This window comes from Podarcis liolepis (genome assembly GCF_965112155.1).
Source record: "Podarcis liolepis genome assembly, chromosome: 13".
Lineage (NCBI taxonomy): Eukaryota > Metazoa > Chordata > Lepidosauria > Squamata > Lacertidae > Podarcis > Podarcis liolepis.
The window spans coordinates 28,030,637-28,054,890 of NC_139573.1; the positions used below are offsets into that span (position 1 = coordinate 28,030,637).

General features: G+C 45.8%; 2 protein-coding genes and 1 long non-coding RNA gene across 8 annotated transcripts; 2 read left to right on the forward strand and 1 right to left on the reverse strand.

Annotated features, from left to right (window-relative positions):
- The first annotated feature begins 600 nt into the window (after positions 1-600).
- On the forward strand, positions 601-15,061 carry HROB (homologous recombination factor with OB-fold). Of its 4 annotated transcripts, none has more exons than XM_083471584.1 (10): positions 601-825; positions 1,620-1,670; positions 1,908-3,023; positions 4,854-4,937; positions 5,921-6,061; positions 7,010-7,118; positions 8,636-8,721; positions 9,980-10,129; positions 12,246-12,465; positions 13,732-15,061. In XM_083471584.1, exons 1-10 carry the CDS (start codon positions 823-825, stop codon positions 13,803-13,805), a joined length of 2,034 nt encoding a protein of 677 aa, XP_083327710.1. In that variant the 5' UTR covers positions 601-822; the 3' UTR covers positions 13,806-15,061. The 4 variants fall into 4 exon arrangements, with proteins under 4 accessions (XP_083327710.1, XP_083327708.1, XP_083327709.1 ...); XM_083471582.1 differs by having other exon boundaries at positions 602-825; positions 12,222-12,465; XM_083471583.1 differs by having other exon boundaries at positions 614-708.
- LOC310691718 lies at positions 6,083-24,154 on the reverse strand. Of its 2 annotated transcripts, XR_014518539.1 has the most exons (5): positions 23,636-24,154; positions 20,706-20,874; positions 8,608-8,667; positions 6,769-6,831; positions 6,083-6,162 (listed from the first exon to the last, which is right to left on the reverse strand). It is a non-coding gene; the product is annotated as an uncharacterized lncRNA (long non-coding RNA). The 2 variants fall into 2 exon arrangements; XR_014518540.1 differs by lacking the exon at positions 23,636-24,154 and having other exon boundaries at positions 20,706-21,021.
- On the forward strand, positions 17,038-22,448 carry ASB16 (ankyrin repeat and SOCS box containing 16). 2 transcript variants are annotated; one of them, XM_083471585.1, is made up of 5 exons: positions 17,058-17,533; positions 18,590-18,857; positions 19,962-20,454; positions 21,051-21,164; positions 21,862-22,448. In XM_083471585.1, exons 1-5 carry the CDS (start codon positions 17,218-17,220, stop codon positions 22,045-22,047), a joined length of 1,377 nt encoding a protein of 458 aa, XP_083327711.1. In that variant the 5' UTR covers positions 17,058-17,217; the 3' UTR covers positions 22,048-22,448. The 2 variants fall into 2 exon arrangements, with proteins under 2 accessions (XP_083327712.1, XP_083327711.1); XM_083471586.1 differs by lacking the exon at positions 21,051-21,164 and having other exon boundaries at positions 17,038-17,533.
- Positions 24,155-24,254: the final 100 nt, after the last annotated feature.

Below are 24,254 nucleotides of genomic sequence, written 5' to 3' on the forward strand. Positions count from 1 at the left end.
GGACATCTGGACCCAGAATTGGCCTCCACAGTCACTTATGGACTCACTGTTAAGACCGTTTTCATGGAAGACAGTAAAAGAAAAACCTTTCGATATGCTCCGAGGTACAGTGCTTCACTTACTCCAGAGCTGCACTTTGATATTTAAAAGATACACCTTGGCCCACGTTAAAGCTTAATCTGATGACATAGAGTCCAAACTGCTTAACACTAAAGGTAACTTTTAGAAACGAGCTCGACCTCTTCCCAACGGTCTTATTTACGTCCGTGTGGGGAGAAACACTCTGACAGAGAACGGACACGAGCCGCGGAAGCTTGGCGCCTGCGTGCTAAAGACAAACGAGGTTATTTTAACAAGCGGGCAAAAACGTGGAAAATCCCCTCCTTGCCTAAAACGAGAACAGGGGCTCTACTACGCTTACGTTGTCTCCCCGCCCACAAAAGGGCAAACGCTTCGTTTCCTTGGCTGCGTAACCGCCTAGAGTTTTCGCCCACTCAGCCCCCGCCTACGTAGTAGAAGAGCGCCGCATTATGACGACCGGGCGGGGGCTGAGTGGGCGAAAGCTTTAGGCGCTTGCGTAGCCAAGGAAACGAAGCGTTTGCCCTTTTGTGGGCGAAGAGAGAGGGAGCTATTGCGCAGGTGCAATGAAGAAGGGCGGGGGCGGGCGGCTCGTCATCTTTGAGGCGGCCAGTTCGAATGCAGACCTCGGTGAGTGGAGGTGCGGGCCTAGATGCTGGCCTTCCCTGTCTCGCTGCATCCGTGCGTCGTCCTTGTTTCCTCACACCGTATTAACCCTGGAGTTTTGGTTCTTCTGCCTCCACGATGGTAATAGAGGGGCAGGAGGGACTGGGGAGGAGGGCAGTCCAGAGGGAGGACAAATGCCTTATAAAAACAGCCACAGCCTGTGCAGCAGGACTGTAGCCCGTGACATTGTAGTCCATAATAAGGGGGTTGGCCTGTAAAGGGCCACGGGACTCTCGTGTTTGCTGCAGCAGACTGACGAGGCTATTACACTCCCCCCAAACCCCGGGAAACATTGTTTTTAACACAATGCAAGATATAGTAATAAAAAACGGTAAAGTTATCAGGCAGTCTTTTGAATATCTCAGAACTCTTTTGGGTGGAAGAGGATCAGGTTTAAAAAACGGGCAAGCCTGTTATGTACAGTGGTACCTCAGGTTAAGTACTTAATTCGTTCCGGAGGTCCGTACTTAACCTGAAACTGTACTTAACCTGAAGCACCACTTTAGCTAATGGGGCCTCCTGCAGCTGCCACACCACCGGAGCACAATTTCTGTTCTCCTCCTGAAGCAAATTTCTTAACCCGAGGTAATATTTCTGGGTTAGCAGAGTCTGTAACCTGAAGCGTATGTAACCCGAGGTACCACTGTATTTATTTGTTTAGAATGCTTGGATTCTCCTTTTTTCAGCCCAAAGAGACACTTAAAGTGGTGTACCAAAACAACAACAACAACAACAAAACTCCCAAATCCCACTCAGACTTGTGCTGGAACAAAAACTGCATGTAGCTAGAATAATTCAGGTAGTATAAGTTCAGGTAGTATAGAATAATTTTTAAAAAGTTATTATTTCTCTCTCCCCCCGCCCCCACCCAACAGGCCTGTGGTCTACAGAAGCTGTTTGCTGTGGAGGCAGACTTTGAAGATGAGGTAAGAGAATATTTGTGAATCTGGGTGTGGTGGAGAGGACAAAGGTTTCTACTTACTTGTCGAAGGGTACTTTGGATGACTTCAGATGGACCTGTGATGGAAGAACTCTGTTGGCCAAATGGCAAACAAAAGATACCTTTAAGCCAACCATGGGCTCTCAGGCTCAGAATGGTCACGTAGTACAAAGCTGAGGGATGGCACCTCATGACAAGTATTCTATTTCTCTGTTCTGGGTAGGATTTTCTGTCAGCTGTGAATGATGTCGAGAAGCAAGCCCTGGATCCACCTACAGATAGCTCAAGATGTCTTAGACCCCTCTCAACTGGGTTGAGAGCCCCCAGCACCACCATTCCGGTCTCTGAGGGGCCAAGGGTGACCATGTCCCCAGTCTTGCAGGTGCAAAACTGCTCCAGACTAAGGTTTGGAGAAGGTAATGTCAAAAGCAACCAGAAGACTCCTCTGGCGACCAGCTTCACAGTTCAGAAGGATCTGGCACCCACTGCAACTGAACGTAAATCGAGCGGCACTTCAGGCACAAGGTTCAGGTTTGTGAAGCAGCCTCCAGCTAAGACCCCCACTGGGGGTGCCCCCTGCGATGAGGAAATTGACAACGAGCTTGTATTGGCTGCGTGCATGGATCTGGAAGAGTCTGATACACAGTCATATCCGGGGTCCTTCAGGTCCAACTGTATGTCCTTGGAGCAAATGCGAGATAATAGTGTAGTAACAGCGAAGAAACCACGAGTGGTAGATTCGCTGGCATTGACTGACTCTTTTGGGTCAGAGACCTCACAGCTGCAAAGGACTTGGAAACAACCCATGGTAGAGGTCATCAGCCATCTCCAGCCGGCAGAGACTTCTCCGAAGTTGCCTTTGAGGCCTCCTGCTGCAGACTCTTCCTTGTCTCAGTCTCGCCTAGGGTTGAGTAGCAGCACATGTGCCCTTTCAAATTCCAGCCTCCAGGTGCTCAGGCCTTTCCAGGCATCTCTGCAAAAACCCACTGCCTCATCCAACAGCCCATGCTTGCCTCTGGTTAGACCCTGCTCTTCTTTTCAGTCAGCAAGTACCCCAACAAGGCTGCACAAACCATGGATGCCCAATCAGAGCTGCTCTGTGTCCAGAACCGCCAGTTGTGGTGCTCAGCTGCTTTCTGCATATGGTCCGCCAGCAACCTCTATGGAGACTTCACCTGCCAACCCTAAAGTTACCGGAAACCTCCAATCACCTGTGGTCACCAATCACCTTGTCCGTTTGGTCACAGCAGCCAACAAGATGCCAGAGCCAGTGACCCAAGTTCCTTTGCGGGCTAAGATGCGGCGCTTCCCAGGACCTGCTGGCATTCTGCCACATCAAGTAAGAGGACCAGCAATGATAATAGGGCAATCTTTATGTTGGGGATGGGAAGTGTATGGCTGTCCAGATAGTAACTACAGCTACCTTTGGCTCTAACCATTGGCCATGTTGCCTGGGGCTGAGGGGAGGTGCAGTTCAGCAGCATCTGGAGAGTCACAGGTTAGCCACCCCTGCTGTATGTACAAAGGAGTGAGGATACTTTGGAAGTACCATACTTTTCAATGTATAAGACTAGGTTTTTTACTCTAAAATAGTGTTTAAACCACAGAGCCTAGGGCTTGCCGATCAGAAGGTCGGCTATTCGAATCCCCACAGCGGGGTGAGCTCCTGTTGCTCAGTCCCTGTTCCTGCCAACCTAGCAGTTCGAAAGCACGTCAAAGTGCAAGTAGATAAATAGGTACCGCTCTGGCGGGAAGGTAAATGGCGTTTCTGTGTGCTGCTCTGGTTCCCCAGAAGAGGCTTAGTCATGCTGGCCACATGACCCAGAAGCTGTACGCCGGCTCCCTCGGCCAGTAAAGCGATTTGAGCGCTGCAACCCCAGAGTCGTCCGCGACTGGACCTAACGGCTAGGGGTCCCTTTACCTTAATGTTTAAAAACAGGGGTTGTCTTATACACAGGGGTCATCTTCCCCCATTTTCATAAATTTGAGTCCCCCAAAATAGGGGGCGTGTTATACACGGGGGAGTGTTTTACACAGAAAAATACGGTATATGTGTGTTGTGAAATATTATTACCTTATTTCCTCCACTCCACCCACAGTTGCTATGTCACAAAAGGGGCATAAAAGCTGCCATCCTCCCTAAGTTTTCTCTGCTCCAAAATGGCTGCTATATGGTTATCCTAGTGATGGGGATTACTAATTATCTCCCTATATGGATTCACTGAATGCTTCTTGGGGTGCCTGCAGGTGAAATAACTTTTTTTGCTCTGCTTTGCTGATACAAATGCTCTGTGGTGGCTTAGAAAAACAATGCTAATGAAATTAATAATATAGAAAAAGGTTAAAATATTAAATTGAAACCTCAGTTAAATATTTTTGCTGAAATATTCCGCATCCAAAAATCACTAAAAAGTGACCTCTGACTGGGACTGAAGGGAAATTGAGTATAGAAAGAAAACTTGTACATTCTCTCCTGACTTGGGACATAGCTTTGACTCAGGGAGGACAGGAAGTCAAGCTAATAATTATAGTCTATGCTAATTGTTTCTATAAATAATAATAATAATAATAATAATAATAATAATAATAATAATAATTTTATTATTTATACCCAGCCCATATGGCTGGGTTTCCCCAGCCACTATGGGCAGCTCCCAACAGAATATAAAAACATGATAAAATATCAAACATTAAAAACTCCCCTAAACAGGGCTGCCTTCAGATGTCTCCTAAAAATCAGATAGTTGTTTATTTCCTTGACATCTGATGGTAGGGCATTCCACAGGGCGGGCACCACTACCGAGAAAGCCCTCTGCCTGGTTCCCTGTAACACCACTTCTCGCAGTGAGGGAGCCGCCAGAAGGCCCTCGGAGCTGGACCTCCGGATAGAACGATGGGGGTGGAGACGCTCCTTCAGGTATACTGGGCTGAGGTCATTTAGGGCTTTAAAGTGTTTAGGTAGGGTTGTGTAACTATCTTGGGAGCACAGAATTGGGCCCAGACTACCACATTCAGCACTCTGAGAATCTCAGCTTTCATTTTTTAAATGCGGCTGGGTGGGAGGGAGGGATCTACCTACCTTTGGATATCTTACTTGAAGGTGAGTACGTAACTCTGGCAAGAATTTGTGTTCATTAGATTTTCTTCCTTTCCTTGTTCCATAAAATAGCCAGATGGGAAAAACTTGGAAGAGATTCTCATTACAACTCCACAGACACCAACTCATGGGGCTCTAGCGAAGCTGCGGACGGAGGTAATTCATGGTTCTACTCTTCCCTTTCTTAATAGAAGAAGTCACGCTGCAGAGGGGGATTGGAAATTCTGCATTGCCTCTGAGAACCCAGCTGTGATGCTAAGCACACGATTACAAACCCTGTTGGGTGTCTCTTCATTTAATGGGATATGAATTTCATTGGAACCAAACTTCATGGGAATGGGAGATTTAGCCCCTGCCTTTCGCAGTCCTGATGCCAATAAAGAGTTCCTTACTGTGTAACTACTGTATTAATGGTGATGGTCGCTCCCATTGGTGCCACAGGGTGTTGCTAGCCAAGCTGGGGGTGGGTAACTTTTATCAGGCTCAAGCACAGGAAGGGAATGGTTAAACCTCACCCTCCAAACACTGTAGTCCTAGTAAAAATCGGTGCCCTGTACTGGCTATTAATTTTTCTAAAACCCAACTCTGAAGCAGCTGTGCAGAATGACCTTTACAGGAGGAAACTGCAAGTTTCCATCCCTTCTTTGTATTTCAAAAAAGAAAAACTAACTCACCTGTGGAAAATCTTGAAATCTTTAGTCTAATACTTCCAAGCGTCACTTGGTTATTCTTATTGCACAGATAAGGTCAATATTAAGGATGATGAATTGCAGAAACTCACCTCATGAGCCAGAGCAGTCCTGGAAACAACATTTAACAAGAAGGGTTCAGGTAGTTTTAAAAGATGCCTCTGGGCATGTGCTGAGTAACCCAAACCAGCCCTTGCATGTCTTGGACTACAGCAAGTTTTTCATACGTCTGGTCATTCTGCTTCAATAGAGATGTTTCTTCTAACTATACTTTTATATGTTTTAATGTGTGTGAGAGAGAGTGAGGTGGTGAGGAGGAGATTCTGGAGTGAGCAGAGGAAGGAGCATAAGCAATATGGCCTGCACCCAGTAGAGCAAAACAGCTCCCATAGATAATGTTGTCTCCAAATGACTAAGTGCTTTAACCTGGAATTGCGTGTGCGACTCTAGGAGATGCCTCCTTCCCAGCAGCCAATAGAAGACGAATTTGGAAGAGGCCCTTGGGCTGCCATGAAAACGGAGCTGGGATTGGACGAGAGAGATCCGTCCTGCTTCCTTAGGACATACAGCGTTGTTATGGTGCTTCGTAAGGTAAAGGCTGAGTTTGGTTTTGCAGGTGGGAAAATTCCACTTCACTTGAAGAAGAATCTCTTCGTGAAGTGCAAATGCCAAAGATGATAAAATGGTTGGGCCTGGAAGCAAGGAGGTATTGCAATATTACTGGAGCCATGGATAACCTTATCAGTAATCTGGATGGGATATATACTGTGATCCATCTGCAAGGGTACAGTATACATATAAACATATTTTCTAAAGAACATACAGAAGTTCCTCCATAACACCTTGGAAGTGTTGGTATTCACTCTAAATCCAGCCCAGGGAAGGCCAACATCTGCTCCACACAGCTGGGAATAACTGTCCACACCTCTGGTAGGACCGCTTGCACCAGGTTTGTATGCACTGGTGAACGAAGGTGGGGGGGGGGCAATACGCCCCGGGTGCCATCGGGGGGGGGGTGCCATTGTGGCTACCCCCAGGACGCTCACTGCACATGCCCCGGGACGTGCACTGCTTGCTGCACACCCCCTTGACACACACCATGCCCCCACATGTACTCCAGTGCCAGAGCAGGTAGCTTCGCCACTGAATGAGGCCTAGTCTGGTAAGAAGGTAAACATGGCGGGTTGCTAGGCAACTCCCACATGCCTCTCCCTTCTGCCTCTTTTCCTGCTGCGCGTCAAGCAATAAGCGAGGTGCGGGCAGTTGCTTGATGTTCACCTGTCGTCCTCTTCACCAACCTCGAGCCATCAGGAAGCGAGCTACAAGGCCTCTTTGGCCAGCTGTCCTTTTGCTGTGTGTCACTGTACAACAAAGGGCAGAAAGAAAGCTATATTAGAAGGCCTCTTCCATATCCTTCGCTGCTCTTGCGATCAGGCACCTTTTTTTCAAATCTCAAAAGTTAATACAATCCTGATTCAGATTTGCTACCCTGGCTTCCCACAAATAGCGTGTTTCCCTTGCTCGTTCTCTTTCACGCAGGCAGCCCTGAAGCAGCTCCCAAAGAACAAGGTTCCTAACATGGCCGTGATGATTAAGTCAGTAATGCAGACCAACGTTGACGCGGGTGTCGTGTTCAAAGACCCTACTGGTAAGGATGAAAAGAGTTCAGTGTAGTGACTTACTTATTCTGCATGCATTATTGGCGGGGCGTTTTTGCTTTGCCTGTGGTGTCTGGGCAAACCTTGTTTGTTAATGACCACCGTCTGACTCATTTCTGGGTGCTTGAATTGATTCCTACTAAATATGTTAGGCACATTGTGCTACTGGGCATTGTTGCACGGGCTTCCACTAGCCTAACAATAGAGCTTGTATATAGCCCTGAGCAAATCTGTGTGTTTTGCTGACCCCTTGTGTTGATGGTGAAGGATGGAGAGGGAGAGTGCTGCCTTTTCGTTAGATTGAGGGAAAGGGACTTGATAGTTTTGACATGGGGTTTCCCCCAGAAAAACTTATTTGGAGCGAGCAGAGAATTGGACAAATGTTTCAAATTCTTAAGTAAAATGTTTAAGGTGCTTAAACAAAATTTGTGAATAGGTATTGGGATGGAGAATTGCCTAGACAGGCTGGCTTCTCAAGCCAGAAGTGAAGCAAGAAGAAAGGCAGTGGCTGGAGGGAGTTAGTTTTCAATGGACTGCTCAAATATTGATTAAGCTTTTTCCCCTTTGCTATTGGAAATACGTATGTAAAACATATTTGCATTGACCATAACAAAAAAAGAAGACTGGGTAAAAAGCAACTTGCACCGAACAAAAACACACAAAAAAAAAAAATACAAACACAATTTAATCCTTGGCATTTCCAGTTACAATTGATATTGTCAGTAGTCTTTTTGTTCATTTTTCAGCTTTGACTCCCAGTGGTACCCTCTGGCTCTCCAGATGTTGCTGAACTCCCACTCCCATCATCCCTAACCATTGGCCATGCCGGCTGGGGATGATGGGAGATGTAGTTCAGCAACATCTGGAGGGACAAAGGTTTCTCACCCGATTTAAATCCAACATCTGCCAGGGAACAAGTAGTCCAGCAAATATTGAGGCAAGTTCTCAGTTGAGCTAGTCCCACAAATCCACATGGAGGTTCTAGACTGCCGTTTTGGCATCAATTTTTAATGGGCATAGTTTGAAACCTTGGTGCTCGCTACCAGGTAATACTAACAGGGCATTTTAAAAAAAAAAGTAGGCCATTTGGGATGGTTTGCTTGTTAACTCTCATGCATAAACATTCACTGCAAGCCTCTCCAGTATAGTTTTAGTTGCCACTCCCTACACAGCCACATTCTTGACTTCCTAGGATATGTTTTCATTTGACCATCACACGGAATAAACAGGCAACACTGAAGTTGTCCTTAGAAGTCCCAAGCCTAGGTGGGGCTGATAGGTGCATTTGCCTGGGGCTAATTGTTCTTTGCTCCAGGTCACTGGCAAATTATGTGGCTGGTGTTGAGTGCTTGGGACCCTTCCTTCGCTGGGCTCTCCCTCCCATCTCTGTGTTCCTGTATAAAGGGCAGTGAGAGCTATTGGTGTGTGATGCTCATGTGTTTCTGCTTTGACTTCACTGTATACTTAGTGCTCCTGTACCTGATTGGTTTGGCCTTCTGTCATGCAGGAGAAATGCAGGGCACAATACATCGCCTGTTGCTGGAGGAGAAACAGAGTGAATTTAAGGCTGGTTCAGTGCTTCTGCTAAAGCAGGTACTAGAAAACAAGAAATCAAGGGCTGGGTGAGCTTTCATTTCCATGCAAAAAAATTATAACGAATAACTGGCATTTAAGACCTTCTGCTGCAGGGGATCCAGAGACATTTTTGAGTGATAGTTCTGCTTGTTTGTGCCCCTGCTGGTGCAGTTATCACCTCCAGATTAACACAAGTTAACAAAAACAAGTTACCCCTTCTAGCTTTGTGTCAAATAGAGGCAACCAATGTCAGTTGAAAGCAGAACTGACAAGTCAGGAACCATCTACCAAAGACTGTCCATTGGATGGTGGAATGTTCCTCCTTATACTCCCAGAGAGCTTTCTTTACTATTATCTGGGTGCTCTAAATGAGGTCCAAGAGAATATGTAGAAAGGTGTCTTAGAATTCTTTGCCCTAGAGGCTCACTTAGTCCATCTTACTTCTGGAGATTGTATGCGTCACTTTTATTCAAACCTCTTGCACTCTTTAGATGAGCTGGTCCAGGACACCAATTAAATAGTATTATCTCCCTCCTTCTTTTTAGAAGTTGGGTTGTATAGTTCATTCTTTGGTTGCGAACTACCCCTTTCCAGCAATGGAACATCTGCCCCTCTATTGTTGTATTTATTTATTTATTTATTACTCTTTGGGGGGGAAATCAATAAGAACTAAGGTGTGCCTTTGCTGGAAAAAAATCCCCTCTTCCTGTTCCCTCCTCTTATGTGAGGACAGGATACAGTGGTGCCACGCAAGACGAATGCATCACAAGACGAAAAACCCGCTAGACGAAAGGGTTTTCCGTTTTTTGAATCGCTTCGCAAGACGAATTTCCCTATGGGCTTGCTTCACAAAACGAAAAAGTCTTGCGAGTCTTGCAATTTTTCCCCCTTCCCCCCCTTTTTTCTAAGCCACTAATAACCTTTTAGCCGCTAAGCCTTTAATAGCCGCTAATAGCGCTAATCCGCTAAGCCGCTAATAGGGTTGCTTCGCAAGACGAAAAAACCGCTAGACAAAGAGACTCGCGGAACGGATTAATTTCGTCTTGCGAGGCACCACTGTATAGTGCTAATGGTTAGTATAACACAGAGAGTCAAGTGTTACTTCATCTAGAAAGACTTTCAGCTAATTTTTGGAGAGCAAAGCTTTGGAGGAATAAGTTTCAGCAACTTCAGCCTGCACAGAGACGATTTAGGAGATGTGCACACAGTGGCACAAAGTATAGTCAATTGTGCCGTGTACCATAGGCAGTATTGATACCTACCTTGGGTTTCACAGGTGGGTGTGTTCTCCCCATCCTATCGCAACCACTACCTCAATGTGACACCCAGTAATTTGGTGAAGATATATCCTCCGGGATTCAGCAGTGAGAAGACCCCTCAGTTATGCCGAGAGATTGAGGGAGGAATGCAGATGGAGCCACCACAGGTAAGGAGCAGGCTCTCCTTGGCACAATTGCTAGGATATAGGAGAGGCTGTGTGTATTCTGGATTCTTTTTTTTTTTTTAAGGTGTATGGGAGCATTTGTTCTTAATTACTGGTATGTTGTATTTCATTAAGATTGGCAGCCATATGCAATGTATTAACTGTTAAAATGTGGGGGCAGGGTGGGGTGGGACTGGCCCTGCATAGGTCCTTTCCTCTTCCCACACCTAGCAAATTCTGCGTCCTAATTTAACTTGTAAAAATTGCCTAAATTCCTATTTTCCTTAGTTTACATAGGTGAGTTTTGAAGCGTATCTTGTTGCAGTATTCCCACTGCTCAAGTGCCAATTTATTTTCTTTCTTTCTTTCTTTCTTTCTTTCTTTCTTTCTTTCTTTCTTTCTTTCTTTCTTTTAAAACTTTGTCAGCAAATTCTGTAAAATGGGAATAGCAGCCGCTAAGGTAATCCAGAATGCGGCAGCTAGACTGGTGACTGGGAGTGGCCGCTAAGACCATATAACACCGGTCCTGAAGGATCTTCATTGGCTCCCAGTACGTTTCTGAGCACATTTCAAAGTGTTGGTGCTGGCCTTTAAAGCCCTAAACGGCCTCGGTCCAGTATACCTGAAGGAGCATCTCCACCCCCATCGTTCAGCCCTGACATTGAGGTCCAGTGTCGAGGGCCTTCTGGCAGTTCCCTCTCTGTGAGAAGTGAGGTTACAGGGAACTAGGCAGAGGGCCTTCTCGGTAGTGTAGCCTGCCCTGTGGAATGCCTTCCCAGCAGATGTCAAGGCTTTAAACAACTATTTTACTTTTAAAAGACAACTGAAGGCGGCCCTGTTTAGGGAAGTTTTTAATGTCTGATGCTGTATTGTTTTTAATATTCTGTTGGGAGCTGCCTAGAGTGGCTGGGGAAACCCAGCCAGATGGGCGGGGTATAAATAATAAATTATTATTATAAGGTAAAATGCATGAGCAAGTGCTTTAATGTTAACAAAACGTTCAAAATGAAAGTAAAAAAAAAAAGCAACAAGAGAGCTCCCTCTTATCAAACATGCTGTGCTCAGGTCTGTCCAAAGTCAGGATGGATATGGAGAATGAGGAAGCAGCCATTGCTGCCTTAGTTAAATCCTATGCAGCTAAGGGCCTGCTCTGTGAGAGGAAATTGGAGGAGTAAAGAGGAGGACACTGAGAAACCAATCTTCTATCACGTCAGACCACTAGTAATCTAGAGCAGACTTAACTACTCTACAGTGACAGGAAGTGGCTCCCCAGGGTTGCAGAGACAAATCTTGCCCTGCCTGAAGATCCCGGGGATTGGACCTGAAGCCCTTTTTTACATTTAAAGTATATGCACTGCCACTGAGTTACGCCACTCAAGGGAATTGGCTTGAGTGAGTGAGTGAGATAGACAAGGGATTCCACTACCCCCATCAGTAGATGATCGTTCTGTTCCAGTTGTAATCACTGTTCATAGAATCGTAGAGTTGGAAGAGACCCCAAGGGTCATCTAGTCCAACCCCTACAATGCATACTTCTTCCTTCCCATTCTCTTCCCAAATCACATCTCCCTTCTGAGGTTTAGGCCGAGTCCGATCACTTGGAGAAGTCATACCACTTCACTAGGAGAGCACATGATCTTTTACTGAGAATATCTCTGACTGAGCCTCTGCCTATACTAGCATCTTAAGTACCAAACTCCATGCTAGATCTCACCTGCTTCAGACCTCGGAGAGCTTTAACTCAGGTGTGGGCAACCTTTGGCCCTCCAGACGTTGCTGATCTGCAACTCCCATCATTCCTGTCCATTGGCTTTGCTTGCGAAGGCTGTTGAGAATTGTAGTTCAGCAACATCCCAAAGTCCAAAGGTTCCCTACACCAGTTTTAACTGAACAGTGCAGACCAGGGTTGGGGTGCTCCTTGTGACGATGTTGGACTCCCAACTCTTACAGGGCTGTACTAGATTTGTTGGTGTCCTTATAACAAGGCAGCTCCAATTATCCTTTCCTGTAATTGATATCGGGAGCCAATTATGATATGGGACCGTGGCTTGGTGATAAAAGTATGAAGGATGCTAAACTCAAACATTCTCTGCAGCCTCTTGGAAACTTGCAAGTGCAGCCTGTGCCGGAATTCCAGCAGGATCTTCCCACCAACGCCCCCGTTGCCATGACTACAACAGACAACAGGAACAAAGGAGGACATGAGATGGATAAGGACCGCTGTCAGCGAGTATCAGCATTGGATAAAGGGTCATCATCGACATCAATTCCAGGGGTCTCTGGTGCAGGCAAATCAGTTTTGCACTTTCCATCCTCAAAGGCTGAAACAACTGATTTGGGTAAATAGAACTCTTAAGTAGCAATGGACTAATAATGCCTTTCTGTCTCTCTTTTCCCACTGCCTCCTCTAGAACAAGGAAAATAGGATGGGGAACCTGTGGCTCTCCATTTGTTGTTGGGTTCCCTTCAGTTCCAGCCAGCATGGCCAATGATCTGGAAAGATAACCAGCAAGATGGACTATAGAAAAGTCCTACTGAGCCAGATGCAGCTTACAGGACTACATGTTGCCAACCTCCCCGCCACTCCCCAAGCACTTATTGACGCTCAGATCAGCAGATGGCATGCAGAGACCTGTGTGTGACCATTCAGTGGCCACACATAGAGCACTGCATCCCACCTGCTGATTTGAGAGTGTGCAGCAAAAGCGGATATGTTGTTCAAGGATAGAATAAGGTACAGTACTTGGCATGCCGGGGACTGAACTTACCTTTTGAAAAACGGGCAAGCTAGCCCTCCTTGTCTGGGGAGAGCTTTGATAAGCAGCATCTGGCAACAGCTTTGAAAGCAGAGAGAGATAAGCCAGGGCTTTTGGTGCTGCCAAGAGGTGAAGCTGCATGCCTCTGTGCTGCTCCTTTGCCCTTCCTCATGACTACTGCGGTCTACCTGCATTCCTGGCCACTCACTCCGGTTCCTTCCCAGAAAATTCTAAATACTTTGGAAAACCTGAAACATGGAAGCAGGTCAAATGTATGAAACATAGATGCAAAGTAGAAAACGTTTGACCATGGAAAGAGGCGCTTCCTAGGATATTCACAGCTGCGTAGGGACATAAGCATGTTGGGCCTCGGCTAAAACAACGGTGCTACTGGGCTATATTTGCTTAGAATGCAGGTTGGCAGAGACACTGCATAGATGGGGCCATGTCACCTGAACCAGTGATAATTCTACCCACCCTGGCACTGTTTGCTTTATATATATAATGACAATAATTGATCCCCACCCAAAAAAAGTGGGAGTGGTGCAGAGATTATCAGAATATGAATTCCTCACTGGTTGTGAAATGTTGTGTTTGCACTCTGTGTCTGAAGCATAGACTGGACTAAGCCCTGACCAGAGCCTTGCTCACTGAGTCTAAATGAGTCTGCAATATTTTCTTTCCTCTCCCTTTATTCTCAGTTGCACAGCTTTCCCACAGGCTGAAGAGAATGGGGCAGCCCCTGATCTTTGGAGAATCTTGTGTGCAAATAGGAACCCGTGCATTGGGCGCTGGGGTGATTTAGTTCCTGTTTTGCAGCCTGAATAACTTTTCATGCTTCCTATGCAGATGACCTGGACCAGCTTCTTGGAGAACTACCTGATGACTTTTTCTCCAACTTTGATGCCCAAAGCAATCTATGATAGCTCACTGATGCTCAAATAAGAGGACCTGCTGTCATAGAACCATGGCTATTGTCCTGAGCCCTGCACAGACTTTTTTGCCCAGTGAGGCTGACTCCCTTGCACATATCTTTGAGATTTTTGCCTTCAGCATCTTTATCAACATTGGTTGTGATTGGAGGAAAGAAGCTCCTTCATAAGGCAGATAACAAATCTGATGGAATTGGACAGAAATGGGAGCCCCAGCAGGAATAGCACTGGACATTAAGCTCCTGCTACTAATTTTACTGCAGCCTGCCATTTGTTCAAGGGCACAGCCTTCTAAGCAACAAGGTATCTGGCAGTGCACACCCAGCATCACACCTTGTTCCAGACCTACATCTGCCTGCGCGGCGCTTTGCCTGAATGTTTAAACCAGCCAGAACGGTCATTTAGCACGTTAAGCAGCTGTCGTTCCCTTCCAATTTGAAACACTATCTCTCCTGATGCTTGCTTCAGTACTCAGTCACAAACCATGTCAGGGGCAACATGCGAATAATCTTGTAAATAACCTTGTAAATAATCTTATGCGGATGGAAGCAGTTAGCAAAATGTGTGAAGTTGACTTTTGCCGATTGAACCTTGCGAAAAAGATGTTTGTGAAAGGAAGGTTTTGAGCGTGTTGTATCTTTTTATTTAATCTTTACCTTTTATTCCTTTGCGATTGACATTTTGATTGTGGGTTTTAAAGAGAGTGTGTGCATAATATGTTTTATACATATTAACTTAGAGATCTGGCTCCAGAAAGGCAAGTAACCTTCTCTGCCAGGTAGCTCATGCCAATTTGAACTCTGGATGTCGTAGCAGCCATTCCTAGTACTGAGGCACTTATATACGCACTGGTTACTTCACACAAGCAGGGATGGGGAGTCTGTGATCCTCCTGTTGTTGGACTCCACTTCCCATCAGCCCCAGCCCCCTTGGCAAATGGTCATTAATTGGCTAATGGACGGAAGCTCTTGGACTGGAGGACCACAAGCCTCCCAACCCTGCTACCTCTCAATTTTCAGAGTTGGTGCCGTATACCCATTGCATGATTGCACTTCTCTACATATTGAAGTGAGGAGCATCCCCTGTTCAAGTAGAGCTTCTTGGATACATACAATCACCTCCATATACTACATGGATAATGTGGGTCTGAGATATTGAAGCTGGATAAACCCAGCTTTTCTTGTTTGTCTCCTTGGGAAATTTAGAGCAAAACAATGCTGGCAATAAAGAACCAGAAACAGCAAAAATGGAATGCCTTTTTCTTCCCATAAAGTGCTGCAGTCAATGCTGTGGTAGTTTGACCAGTTGCGTCAATGTATGTGATCAAATTTCATAAATTTATTCAAATGACAAAAACTGGTGTGTTGGAACTGGTTGTCCACATGCACTTTTTGGAGATGGTCTTATAAGTGTATAAGAAGAAATGTGTGTCGTTGCTTCTGTTATCCCCTGCAAGATTAAATGTTTAACTATGCTTATAGAACTATAATATGGTGGCATGCAGAGAACAACTCACTGTCAGATTGGTTGGAGGGGAAAAATACAGCCCCTGGAGCCTTTTTTCAAACAGATATTTCAGTTAATCACAAATAAAAAGGGGAGAAACTATGCATAAAATAGCACATACAGATGGGTAAACGATACGATGGAAGAAAAAAATGTACACTAACTACTGTTTGCGCACAAGCTTCAAGAAAAGCTGACTGAATGTCACCCTATTTATTTTTATTTAAAACACTTAAGATACTGCTAATGATTGTGAATATCAAAAGTGGTGTACAAAAGGTAAAAATGGTGCCATGAATAATAAACGTAAAAGAATACAGCAAAGTGGTTTCTAACTGCTACATCGAAGGCTTTGGTAAACAGGAACATCTTTAGCCAAATGCCAGAAAGAAAGCAGGCGACAACCATCTCTGACTCTTGGCAAGTCTCCTGGGGACAGGACATTGTCCTCTTTGTGCTCATGTTGGTACCCAGCCAACTCAAACTGGGATAAGGTTTGCAAATCATTAGACCAGTGTTATGGGGCAAGTTCTAGCATTCAAATGCCATATGCTCAGCTGTTCCCATTACACACATGAGAATCTTCATAGGTTGGAGGTAGAGGTTCCAAATAGGCCAGTGCTGGATTTAGGGCAGTGAGGGAAATTCCCACACATGGTGCTGAGCCAAAGGGGGCGCAAAATTGAGAAGATCCATAATTCAGAAGATCTATTTGGGGGCACCAAATTATCAAAGACTGCCTCTGAATTGGCAAGCAGACAGACACTTAAAATCAGGATAGAGAGCTTGTGGCCCTCCAGATTCTAACCAGCATCAGCTAGCATAACCAATGGTTAGAGGTGGGAGTTTTAAACAATAAAAGCTGGGAAGCAACAAGGAATGAGAGCTGTAGTGGATGGGCAATGAAATTCAGTGAAGTGGCAACATTACTTTCCCATGGTATAAGCAGAAGGCAGGTGGCAATTTGCAAAACAAATCCTTAGATAGCTGACTCGTCATGTCTTTGGCAGCATCTACACTACACATTTAAAGCAGTATCATGCCACTTTAAACAGCTGTAAAAAGGTAAAGCACCCCTGACAGTTAAGTCCAGTCACGACTGACTTTGGGGTTGCGGCGCTCATCTCGCTTTACTGGCCGAGGGAGCCAACGTTTGTCCGCAGACAGTTTTTCTGGGTCATGTGGCCAGCATGACTAAGCTGCTTCTGGCGAAACCAGAGCAGCGCACGGAAATGCCGTTTACCTTCCCACTGGAGCGGTACCTATTTATCTACTTGCACTTTTGACGTGCTTTCGAACTGCTAGGTTGGCAGGAGCTGGGACTGAGCAACGGGAGCTCACCCTGTCGCAGGGATTCAAACCGCTGACCTTCTGATCAGCAAGCCCTAGGCTCAGAGGTTTAGACCACAGAGGGTAGAATCCCCCTTTCCAGTGTGTGCTCTGAATTCCCCCCTCCCATATTAATACTTATTTTTCAGACAGCAGACTTTGCTTACAAGATAACTTGGGGGGCTAGGGAGGAAGGCTTAAATACTTAAAACTTGGTGATTGCCATCCTCATTTTGTTCCTTTATCACTGTACTCTTCTCAGCTTTCTTCTACGGATCCACCAACAAGTTAATTGCACGGAGATCCAGAAAGGAAAATTGACACTGCAGAGAGACTGAGAGTATTTTTGCTGTCATGATGACTATTCCTTTCTATTTATAGACACAGCAAAGCTTGGGTGTTCGTCCAATAAACAGATGTGCCCATTGGTGACACCGCGTCGTAACCATACCTTTTAAAATTGCAGCTGGGAGCAGGTGCTCCTTTCCTAAGCAGCTTACAGGTCGGAGGTGGATGAATTAGGCCTGCGTGGAGAAACTTTGGCTGCCTTCTCCTCTCGCATGCAAGAATGTCGAAGGAAACTTTCACGTTCACTTCTTCCACCCTTCGCTCCCTGCGTCTGCAGCGAGAAATGCTGGAATGGGAAGACCGGCGGAGAGCTGCGTCTCGCCAGTCTGTGAGTCGGAGGTACCAGCCTAGTTTGGGGAGCCTCTCTGCACTCCCCAAACCTGCACGACGCCCACAGTATTGCCGGGATCCTGCTGTTCACAATGCCCTGTACACAGGAGACCTTCCAAGAGTCCGGAGCATTTTTAAGGATGAATCTACTGCCAACTTGATTGTGGAGACCCTCAGTGAGGAGCTGGTGTGGTCTGCCGAAATGGGTAAGAAGGGGTTGCCCACAGTGGAAAGAAGATCACTTGAATTGGTCACTGGCCTTTTAGATTTTGACTCATTTCTGTGGGGGTGGGAGACTTTTCAAGGCTTGGGTTCTGGCAGGACGACAAGTTGGAGCACAGGAATTTTGGTCCCACTGGGGAAAGATTCAGCATTGGTCTGTTTTTAGGATTTCTTTTTAGCTTAGAAGGGTGTGGGGAGACAATTTAGAAAAAGAACATGATAGAGGCATATAAAACGAATAACCTACATGCACTCACTGTCTTGAAAACAGTTTCTCTGCCCTTTAAATGCCCAGTAATAAAAAAAAAACCAAAAAACCAGGAAAAGTGAATAGCCAGAAATGTAGTTGTAATCACAAAAATGTGGCCACTTCAGTAAAAGTGGTTAGTTTGGAATCCCCTTATGAAAAGGGGTATTCTTTGTAAACAGAGCCTTCTGTCACATTGCTTTTATTGCAACATAGGTATTTTGACATGGAACCAGTAGCAACTTCGGCAGAAAATGTTTGCTATTTTCTCTCTGCCGTCAACAAGCTGCGACACTTTTAAGAGCAATAGCCTCCAACTTCCTCAGACTTGAGGCCCACGTTAATCCACAACCTGCAACACATTACCCAGATTTAAGTAGTTTCAGGGCAAACAGCAGTATTATTTCATGCTCACTCGCTTGCACGGAATTTCTGATCACTAACGGTTACCCAGGCTAGTGCTTAAATTCAAGAGCTGCTCTACCATGAGGCTATTGCTTTGGGAAAGCTCCCCAGCGGAGAACGATGGAGAAAGTCATACTGTGCTGTTATCTCCCATCACCTGAGAATCATGGAATTCTGTGTTTCTAAATATTTATTAAGGTATTTGTTTTGCTCATTGGCTATCATGGCTGATAGTTCTATCGTCAGATTTTGTGGCAGCCTAGTTATGCGCTGTGGGAAGGATTTTCTGTTTGTTTGCCCTGAACCTATTGCAAATCCATTTAACTGGCGGTATTAACCTGCCACTTCTCAGTTTCTGATCCTCCTGCCCAATAATCTTCTTCTGCAGGGCTGTGGGTGCTGACCCCCCAAAAGAAGCACACTTCTCCATTGTGCATCACAGCGGCCAGAGGCTACCAGGATTGTGTGAAGCACCTGCTGCTGCAAGGGGCCGAGGTTGATGCTGTCGTTGGTGGGAAAGCCGCCATTCACGAAAGCTGTGCCAACCACCGCGCAGAGTGCACCCGCTTGCTCCTGAGCTACAGCGCAAACCCCAACCTTCTTTCGGAGGATGGACTGGCCCCTCTGCATCTCTGCACCACTCAGGAGTCTTTGCCGTATGTCTGGGGAATTGGGAAGGGGTGTGTCTTTGTGGATTGAAGTGTTGCAGCAATAAGGCGACAGCAGAATAGCGGCAAAGTAATTAGCCAAATAGGACTAACGATTAGCCTCTATTAAACTAACAATTAGCCTTCCTGGTGGACTTGGCAGGGGGCTCCTTAATTCAACTGCAAAAGTGACTTTCTCCCATGCTAAATTAAATGTAGATTGTACTACCTCAATAAATTATGCAGAGCGTGGTGTTAAATATTACAATCCTTGGGCAATTCTGAAGCAAGAACCACCGAGTTTAATCTTGTTTTGCATAATTGCTTTTGTTTATTCTGTTCCCTACTGTTTTCTGGTCCTGCTAGTCATGGGGGTGGAGAGCATGTTTGCAGGGCAGTGGAACCCCAATCACTGGCACCTTTCTCCAGCTACGCTTCCTGAGAAAGCTGTATTCTTCTGTTAATGAAAAGTGTCCAGTTGAGCTGGGGTGAATGTAGCCAATGAACACACCAGCGTGGAAAACCATGGCAGAAGGCACAGATTAGGTTAATACCCAACTCTCCACAACTCTGAAGAGTGCACAACACATATTTATACAGTCCTGGTACATTGTTACACGTGAAGGATGCGTGATCATGTGCTTCAACAGAATACCTTGCATTCAGTCTTCCTGTTGGTCTTGGAGTTCGATTCCCAGACTCCTGTCACTCTCCCAGACATTACTGACACTACCAGGAAATTTCCAACTGCAAGGTCTGTTGCAATTGGGTAGCTTGACTTTTGCTTCTAAAAACACCTTGTGGACAGCTAAATGGGTCATGCTAAGTAGGCCATATCGTTTGCAAGCATATCTAACTAGGGGGAGAGAAGCCATTGTTATGGACACACTTAGGCCAAAAGGGTCCCTCTAGCCCCTTCACTTCCAGTTGTAGGGTCATGTCCTATATGCGTCCTGATTCTTTTAAAACAAAAACAACAACAACAGAGTGGCAGAAGACTGTGTTCACTGCTGCTTCCCCAGATAAATATTGTGCAAGCTTCCTGCACCCACCCATGGGTTGGATCGTGTGATGGTTGCCAAATTCCCCACAGCTACTCCTTGTGCTTTCCAGCTGCGCCCAGCTGCTCCTGGAGTACGGAGCTCTGGTCAACCAGAATACAAGAGACCACCGTGCTTCCCCATTGCACGTGGCTGCAAAGCACGGCCTGGACGACCACGCGAAGCTCTACCTCTGCTATGGAGCAAAGGTTGCCCACAGGAACCGAGAGGGAGAGACGGCCCTCAACGCGGCCTGTGCCAGTGCAGACAGGCCTGAGGAGGCTGGCCGCTACTACCGGGTGGTGAAGCGGCTGCTGGAAGGTGGGGCCGACGTCCGGATAGCTGGCCGGAAGAACCATACGCCCCTGCACAACGCCTGCAGCAACTGCCACATCCGCATTGTGGAGCTTCTGCTGCAGCACGGGGCACAGGTCAACGTTAGAAACTGTGCCGGCTACACACCTGTGGATTGTGCCCTGCAAGCAGTGGAAGATTACCTGGAGGGGCAACCTGAGAGGCTTATAGCCACCTTGCTCGACCATGGTGCTGCTTCTATCAATCCCAAGGTAAGGGTCGCAACCTCTATAAGCTGCTGGCTGACCGTGGTATTGGGGAACCTTTTTGTACATTCAACCCAATAGGAGGAGAAGGCAGGGCTGGCCACACCATTAAGCAGCTTTGGGGTAGCAAAGAGGTGCTGGAGGGCGGAGTTGTTTGTAGGGTGTGGTCTGCCCTGCGCCTCTTAAGTTACCTTGTTGTCCTCTTGTATGATGGAAGACACTCTCTGTCAGCACAGTATGTAGTAAATTTAACCTACCATTCAGTATGTGGAAAACAAAGTGGGTGGGAGTCATTTAGTCCCTGGGTAGGCAGCAACATGGTTTTGGTTGGTCCTTAGGCGGTGGGGAGGAGAACATTTGTCAGTGGCAGCCTTGGCCAACCTGGTGCCCTCCAGATGTTCTGGACTACAGTTCTGTAAGTCATGTCTGTAAATAGAAGGAAAGGAATGATATGAGAGAATCAAGGTTTGGTGGGGCCTGGAGGTGGAAGAAGGGGTCCCTGGGAGTAGGAGCGGAACTGAATCTACCTCTTCTTTTCTATCCAGTATGCTCACACATGCATTTTATCTCTCTCTCTCTCTGCTTGGTAATTTTGCCTTCAGATGCTAAAATTTTGTGCCTTGTCACCTCAAGCTATGGAAGTTGTTCTAAATTCCTATGACCGAATCCCACCCTGTGATTCTTGGGTGGATTCTGTGCCTCTTGAAGTGTGGCAGGTAAATTCCTCCAATCCAATGTAATGCAACACAAAAACAAACACATATACACACACTTATGCAATCACAAGGCTTGCTGTTTTGTCCTGCAAAATGGGAGATGGTGTATCAAACAATGAATCTTGGGAACAGTGCATCTTGGGAAGAAGGTGAGGCTACAGCTCTGCTTCCCTGACAGCTAGTTTTCTATATTTGGAGACTACATTTTTGTATGGCGGAGCGCAAATGCAAGCTCATCTACCATTTGTAAGACCCAGGCCTCATTTTTCTCCTTCTAACTCAGTACTTTCTGCCACCTAACATTTCTTTGACTACTTTCATATTTATCCCTGATCTATCCTTAAAATTCCTGAATTGGGCACCTGACATGTGTGTGCGTGTTTGTGTGTGTCCATCCCCGTATGTCCATCCATGGGCCCAGGGCTAATAACAGGCAGAGCCAACTAATTCTAGGTTTGTGCCTATCCTCCTCGCTGCTGACTTCAATAGTGACAACACCAAGACTAAGGAGGAGGGAGTTGACTGGTAGGGTCACTTCCCTAGGCTGGTTGTAAGCAAGAAGGCAGGCTGGTGGGAAGTCCTGAGGGCAGACTGCAGTTGGTGGGGCAGTACCCAATTCGCCTCCATGGACCAGCCTGCTGGTGTGGTGTGTGTGTGCGTTCAATGCCTCATTTTACTTTTCTTTGCATTTGGACAGGAGCATCAGGTGTTCTACGATTCAGCCGTCTACCTGGTGAATCAGCCCCGTCCTCTGCAACATCTGGCCCGTTGTGCTGTGCGGAAGCAGCTGGGGCCGCAATGCCATCAGGGCATTGCTCAGTTGAAACTGCCATCTTCTCTGCAAGACTACCTACATCTCCCACTGGAGGGCTATCTCCAGTGATGAGGAATGTATACACTGGCTTCAAGAAGATAGAAGTCAAAAATTCAGAATGACATACTTATTTTTCCAAGTGGCCATTTCTCCAAATTTATGAGAAGCTCCTTGTTAAGCACTATTAATAAGGTTGTGGTGAAATGTAAAATTGTCTGGGAATGGTATATTCAGCAGCCATCTGCTCTCTCATCTTGAAGTGGTCAAGGATCACCCTAGAACCTGGGGCCTGAATGAGCACTTGGGCACCTGACACTTTAAATCTAAATTATTTTAATTATATTTTAACACATTTATATTTATGTCTGAAAATGGCTGACAATTGCCCCACGATGTACTGTTAGGCCCCTTCACCATATAATCTTTGACTGCACTAATACTGATTAGTATTAAACTGATTATTTCCTTTATTTAGCTTGTGTCTGCTTTTATCTGTTTTCTCTTATCAAAATGTTAGTCAAAGATGCCCTTTGAATCTAGCAGTGTAACAAAATCTCTTGCTGCAATGTTCCAGCTCCTGCCCGCAACACCATGTCGTAGACATCATCATTGTTATCAACCTGCCTATCTATTTATATAACCTGCCTCTTTTAATCAACTATTTTGTATTAAAATATATTAAAGGCTGCTATCACAGCAAACTTTTAAACAATAAAAAATACTGAATGACAATGCAATCAAAAACAGAATAAAAATAAGAGAAGAGCCCATTTCAAAAGACTGTGCCACATAATACCCTGCTGGAAAAGCTCACCAGAAGGCATGCAGCGGTGAGACGCATGTGCCCTTCCTTGGGCAAAGTCTTTTATTGAATACAATGAAAAGGAGATATATTGCTTCTGTAGCAGATGGAGGATACCTTGCTCTGGATACCAATATGACTTCGCTCAGTGGCTTAATGCAGATGTTAAGCAGTGAGCGATGCAAAATGGAGCCATGTGGAACGCCATAGCATAACTCCTGGAGGATTGTTGCCATCAACAATAGAAGTGGCCATCAACCTAGAAAGGGAACTGTTGCAACATGGTCTAGTGTGCATGCCCCCTGCCACTATGCCCTAATATTCATTCCAGGACGGTGGTTCCCAATTAGCTAAGTACTGCAGACCCCGTTTTTCAAAAGCCAAGCCATGGACCCCCTACTTTTGAAAATTTTGATATAGCTACGGTGGTTTATGTTATGCAAATGGTGCCACAAACTGGTGTGTGTGTGTGTGTGTGTGTGTGTGTGTGGTGTAACATACACCCCTTGAGGTCCATGGATCCCCAATTAGGAACCACTAGGATAAAAGGACTCATAATATCAAAGACTGTCAAAAGTTTTAGGAGAGTTAACAGAGCCGAACTCCCCTTGTCTCTCTATCTCTGTCTCCATCAGGGCAACCAAAGATGTTTCAGTACCAAACTGAGGCCAAAAACCAGACTGAAATGCAAGCCCCCCAGACAACGGCCATCATCTAAAAATACCTGGAGTTGCAGCAACAAACTCCCGTGAACAGGATGGCCTACCATCAAAAGGAGAATTTGCATATGCTTATATATATGTATATGTATATATACACATTTATAAATAATTACTGTAAGTTAAATAAATATACCTTATTTCTACCTATTGTCAGACGAGTATAACCTCACTGCATAATTTCAGAAACGTAGGAAACATAACTTCAGAGATAATACAGAATCTTTTTTTTTCACGATTTGTGAGTTTTTATGTGGAATGGGACCAGGGTGTGCTAGAAGAAGCGGACAGTGTTACAAGTGTCTAATGGGCCCCAACAGCTGCTTTTGTGTTGTGGGGAGGGAAACAAATTTTACAATGTTCTGATAACGTTTCGGAAACCTCCCCCTACTAATAAAGTCCCTCTATTATCCTCTTACGCGTGGAGGCTGGGCAGTGAAGCTGGTGGACTGCGCCCAGCAAAGAGTGACCTGAAACAGCCTTGCAGTGCGATCTCTTAACATTGCAGTTAAAAACCCCGATTTCTCCGATTTCCCCCCTTGGGTGGAAAGATATGGGGGTGGGCAGGATAAAAATACTCAGACATGCGCATATATATCAATTTATATGGTGCTGTCTGTTCTGTTCACTGGAAAACGAAAGGCATCCCCTCTCACGCTTTTGGAGAAAAACCACATTTCATAGCTGGATAGTACTGTATATAAAATGATAAATGTACGCAATACGCCTTGGACGCCTAATATAGACGTCACCCA

Coding starts and splice junctions, on each gene's coding strand:
- HROB (XM_083471581.1), top strand. Junction 6,062..7,009: donor TTGTTATGGTGCTTCGTAAG/GTAAAGGCTGAG, acceptor TCTTTCACGCAG/GCAGCCCTGAAGCAGCTCCC. Junction 8,722..9,979: donor CAGTGCTTCTGCTAAAGCAG/GTACTAGAAAAC, acceptor TGGGTTTCACAG/GTGGGTGTGTTCTCCCCATC.
- ASB16 (XM_083471585.1), top strand. CDS start 17,218: ATGTCGAAGGAAACTTTCACGTTCACTTCTTCCACCCTTCGCTCCCTG. Junction 17,534..18,589: donor GGTGTGGTCTGCCGAAATGG/GTAAGAAGGGGT, acceptor CTTCTTCTGCAG/GGCTGTGGGTGCTGACCCCC. Junction 21,165..21,861: donor TGCCTCTTGAAGTGTGGCAG/GTAAATTCCTCC, acceptor GCATTTGGACAG/GAGCATCAGGTGTTCTACGA.